Source organism: Chelonia mydas, chromosome 1 (genome assembly GCF_015237465.2).
Source record: "Chelonia mydas isolate rCheMyd1 chromosome 1, rCheMyd1.pri.v2, whole genome shotgun sequence".
In the NCBI taxonomy this organism is placed as follows: Eukaryota; Metazoa; Chordata; order Testudines; family Cheloniidae; genus Chelonia; species Chelonia mydas.
This window is the reverse complement of record NC_057849.1, coordinates 344,787,707-344,792,777: the sequence shown is the minus strand read 5'-3', so window position 1 is coordinate 344,792,777 and position 5,071 is coordinate 344,787,707. Positions and strand designations below refer to the sequence as shown.

The 5,071-nt window shown below is 47.6% G+C and overlaps 1 protein-coding gene across 1 annotated transcript; it reads right to left on the bottom strand.

Annotated features, from left to right (window-relative positions):
* Positions 1–1,856: 1,856 nt before the first annotated feature.
* Positions 1,857–4,228, bottom strand: LOC119565093 (claw keratin-like). Its single transcript, XM_037889462.2, has 2 exons — positions 4,208–4,228; positions 1,857–3,136 (listed from the first exon to the last, which is right to left on the bottom strand). Exon 2 carries the CDS (start codon positions 3,113–3,115, stop codon positions 2,567–2,569), a length of 549 nt encoding a protein of 182 aa, XP_037745390.1. The 5' UTR covers positions 3,116–3,136; positions 4,208–4,228; the 3' UTR covers positions 1,857–2,566.
* Between the last annotated feature and the right edge of the window lie 843 nt (positions 4,229–5,071).

The window sequence follows — 5,071 nt, the reverse complement described above, 5'->3', positions numbered from 1 at the left end:
GGCCCCACCACAGTTAGGGAATCCCATTGCAGCAAAACCATCCACTATGACCTGTACATTTCCCAGGGTCACTACCATTGATATCAGCAGATCTTTGATTGCGTGGGCTACTTGCATCACAGCAGCCCCAACAGTAGATTTGCCCACTCCAAATTGATTCCCGACTGACCGGTAGCTGTCTGGCGTTGCAAGCTTCCACAGGGCTATCGCCACTCGCTTCTCAACTGTGAGGGCTGCTCTCATCTTGGTATTCATGCGCTTCAGGGCAGGGGAAAGCAAGTCACAAAGTTCCATGAAAGTGCCCTTATGCATGCGTAAGTTTCGCAGCCACTGGGAATCGTCCCAGACCTGCGACACTATGCGGTCCCACCAGTCTGTTCTTGTTTCCCGAGCCCAGAATCGGCGTTCCACAGCATGAACCTGCCCCATTAGCACCATGATGCATGCATTGGCAGGGCCCGTGCTTTCAGAGAAATCTGTGTCCATGTCCTGATCACTCACGTGACCGCGCTGACATCGCCTCCTCGCCCGGTATCGCTTTGCCAGGTTCTGGTGCTGCATATACTGCTGGATAATGCGTGTGGTGTTTAATGTGCTCCTAATTGCCAAAGTGAGCTGAGAGGCCTCCATGCTTGCCTTGGTATGGCGTCCGCACAGAAAAAAGGCGCGGAACGATTGTTTGCCGTTGCTCTGACGGAGGGAGGGGCGACTGACGACACGGCTTACAGGGTTGGCTTCAGGGAGCTAAAATCAACAAAGGGGGTGGCTTTACATCAAGGACTATTTCAGGCAGGACTTCACGGAGGGTTCCAATAAGAAATGGTGCACCTAAGTTATTGTTCTTGGAACAAGGAGGTTAGCCTGGCCTCTGATTGATACATGGCTAGATTTACCTCGCTGCACCTTCTCTGTGAGCGACTGCAGTGTGACCTAGAGGAATGAGTCCCCTAGATGGGGGAGGAGGCAAATGAGTACAAAACAAATCTGGTCTATTTCTTGTTTTGATCCACTCCATCTATGACTAGTTTCAGAGTAACAGCCGTGTTAGTCTGTATTCGCAAAAAGAAAAGGAGGACTTGTGGCACCTTAGAGACTAACCAATTTATTTGAGCATGAGCTTTCGTGAGCTACAGCTCACTTCATCGGATGCATACTGTGGAAATTGCAGAACTCCATCTATCTTTTACATCTTTGGCTGGCAGCAGATGGTGCAGAAGGACTGCATGCCATCCACATCTCATGGCTGCTCAGCAGAAGATGGTACAGTAGGATTGCTAGCCATCTTCATCTCTTGCCTGCCCGGCAGAAGATGGTACAATACGATTGCTAGCCATCGTCATCTCTTGCCTGCCCGGCAGAAGATGGTACAGTACGACTGCTAGCAGTCCGTATCGCCTGCCTGCTCACCATAAGACGGTTCAATAGGACTGACTGCAGGACTAAAGAGAATGACCTGGTCAAGTCACTCCAAATTTAGCCCCTGTGCCCATGTCTGCCCAGGCGCTCCCAGCCGACGTGGCCAGGAGCACCTCGGACACGATGAGGACGGCTACCAGTCGTATTGTACCGTCTGCTGCCAGAAGGCAATGGGTTGCTGCTACTGTGTAGCAATGCCGTACAAAAGACAGGAAAAGACGCTTTGCTAAAACAGGTAATGCAAGTAGGAACTCCACCCTGGTACTCAGGACTTGCAGAATGCTATCAACCACTCCCAGGGCTGGATTCTCCTGTCACCTCAGGGCTTTGAAAATTGCAACTGGAGAAGTGCCCGGTGCTGCCGTCTCCAAAGGGAGGAATTTCATCCAACATGATTTTTTAGGAAGGAGGGAGAAACATGGAGAACCAGAAGACTGATATTATGATGCAGCAGAGATTTTAATGCAAAAGAAATTGGCAGTACACAGTTACAGGGAGAAATACTACAGAGCAGAAAGAATATATTTCCAGTATTTCAAGAAGGGCTGCGTCCGATCACCTGCTTCAGTGGGATGTATTTCAGACAAGATGTTCTGTTTGCTTTCTTTCAGCTGCAGAGGTTGACAAACAAGTCCCCACTGTAACAATTTTAAGTGCCTTGTTTTACGCTATTGGGTGAAAAATGAGCCAAAGCAAAATAGAAGCAGAGGACTACGCAGCTTCTCCATTATACATGGGCCGTAGAAAGGTCAAAGTGAGGCGTTAAAGGTACATATGGATAAGAAGGATAGAACATGTGGACTTAAAGTGATAATAACCATAAATGATGCCTATCTTAAGGCTCCTATTTCCTTCACACTGCGGGGTCAGTGTAAACAGCCTGCGTGTAATTCAGAATGAGTCCTCATGTGAATAAGAGAATCAGCACATGGCCGGGAAAGCCTTGGCAGAAAGAGTCCTAAAGCATAACATTAGAAATGCAGCATGGCTATCAGACCAAGGTGCTGAGCACACACAGCTCCCACTGACTTCAAGTGGAGCCATGTTTGCTCAGTACTTTGGAAAGCCATGCCCAAAAGATCAGGGGTGAATCTGTATCTTGCTGTTCATTTCCTGGTTCTTCCTTCTTCCGTGGAGGTTCCTGCTGGGTTTAACATGGCCCACAATATCCACCAAGATACCTACGGCCATATCCCCCGTATCCCCATAATCCCCCATAACCATAAAGGCCCGGATAACCGCAGTATCCCCCATGGCCCAATAATCCCCCGTAACCGTAAAGGCCCGGGTAACCGCAGTATCCCCCATGGCCCAATAATCCCCCGTAACGGTAAAGGCCCGGGTAACCGCAGTATCCCCCATTGCCCAATAATCCCCCGTAACCGTAAAGGCCCCCGTAGGCACCATATCTCCCTAAACCATACGACCCTCCATAACGGCCTCCGTAGCCATACAATCCCCCCAGACCGAATGAGCCTCCCAAACCAGCTCCGACCACAGGTGCTCCTACGGCTGCCACTTCGCTCTGCTGAGGGAAATTGCTGAGAATTGGTCCTGGGAGGGTCACGACAACTGGGGAGGGTCTGATCACCACTTCAGAGTCAGGGCACTGCCTAATGCAGGGCTCGTTGCAGCTGCCAGTGACTGGACTGGGTCGGGCCAGCCCGCATTCTGGATAGCAGAGGCTGGAGAAAGTCATCTTTCTGGGATGGAGGTAAACCTGAAACACACAACCGGGGTTAGAGTAAAGAGAAGGTACAAGTGCCGGTGGAAGAAAGGCTTCAAAGCTCGGTTAGAATTGTCATGAGGTCAGCATGGGTCCCGAGAGAGAGAGGAGAAGTGGATTTAATCTCTTTGTATGTGGTCATGTATTTGTTCCTATTTTCTCTTTCTACGCCTGTTGTCCACTCGCACTAAACTTCCCTCCCAACTGGCCCCTTTGAGATCCTCTCAATGATTTTCTCTGTAAAACACTGGCTAGAATAAATGCAACTATTTCTATACTGGACACCTGGGATTTTGGGTCCATTTTAGACATTTATCAAAGATAACATGGCTGGGATCATGGTAATCACTTCTTTTCGTTTGAGGATTTAACCTCTGCATGCAAACCAGTTGAGCTCGGTATTACAGTGTGACTGTTTGGTTTTCCTAACCTTGGGAGTCACCAAAACTTGCTGATGAATAAACAGAAACTTTGCTTTTCTCCGAACAAATCGCTAACAACAAACTCCTGAACTGGAGTAAAATCATTTCAGGTCCACTGACTTTCATGGAGCGCCATGCTATTACACCATCTGAGGAGAAGCTCCTTCAATGGGTATTTCTGCTCAGGAGAACATAGGAATTGCTAGAATGGGTCACACCACTTGTCAGCTTCATTGATTCTCGTGTCTCTAATAGTGAGGAGTAAGAGCTGCTTCAGAGGAAAGTAGCAAACCACTGAATTGGCCCTTTCTGGACTAACCTGAGAAAATTTCTTCCTAATCCAGCTAAGTGAAAAATGGCTAACTGACTTTCATAAGTTACTGAAAAGATTTAAATGCCCTAATTCTTGTCCAGTTAATAGGAAATATGTTTCCCAATTGCATATCTTGCTCTTAAAGTCCCTCCTTTAGCTTCAGATCCTGAATCCACCAGGACTTGCAACTAAATAATTGCACAAGAGGGAAGAACACCCTGATCCTGACAAAAATTACAGTGACTACATGCAAGATTCGACCTAAAATAAAAGGAGGCTCTAGACTGATATCTCCAGGGTTAGAAAGAGATTGAGTTGAATTGGACTTACGCAGTTCACCAAGGAGATGAAATCCAAAGAAGTGTTTAGAAGAGGTCTGAGTCGTGAACACTTTTATACAGTTCTGAGGACTGCCTGGAGGATCTGCGATGCTGTTTGTGAGGAGGTCCTAATTAATTACCAAAGAAACTTGATTGCCTTCGTAAGTCCTTCTTTGGATGCAGCTGTTTTCCTCAGCGTTGGTGATTAGCGGACTAATCTCAGCCTCAGAGGGCGTGACATGCACATTGCACTCTTCAGTTGTCTTTCATCTTAAAATTGTTTTGGCCAACTACATTTCTCGTGTCATTCCAATGACTTTATTGGTGCTGCAATGAGAATGAATGTCAAGGTGATTCTGAGCAGATCAGTAGCACAAGTGGGTGTCATGAAAGGAATCCAGTTTGGTCCTTTCAATTCATGCTGGTCGTGATTGGCGGCATGGGGCAGTTCATTCTAAACGTGCTAGGAAGCAGGGATCCATTTTTCTCCATTCTGACCACCTCCATTCCCAGCAGGTCAGATCCAATCCCCTTTGAATCATTCCATTCCCTCCAGCATGTTTCCTGTCAGGACTTGAAGTCTGAACTTCACTATTTGGCAGGTTGATAGTACGAAGCCGATGAACAATGTTAGTCCCATTTTAAACTTTCAAACTCGGTCTTAGCAGGGATGTCAGTGGCGCATGGGCCTTTGTGATGGTCGTCTGCCCAGGGTGAATCTTAGTCTATGGTGAGTAAAAGATTGGACCTCCACTTGGGTCACCAATGCTGTCTCAAAGGGCTGCCTAGAGCAGATTTGCTCATGGTCCAAGGGGAGGGATGGCTCAGAGTGAAAGGAAGCAGCGCTCTTTTACAGAAAGGTTTTGAGTTCAGT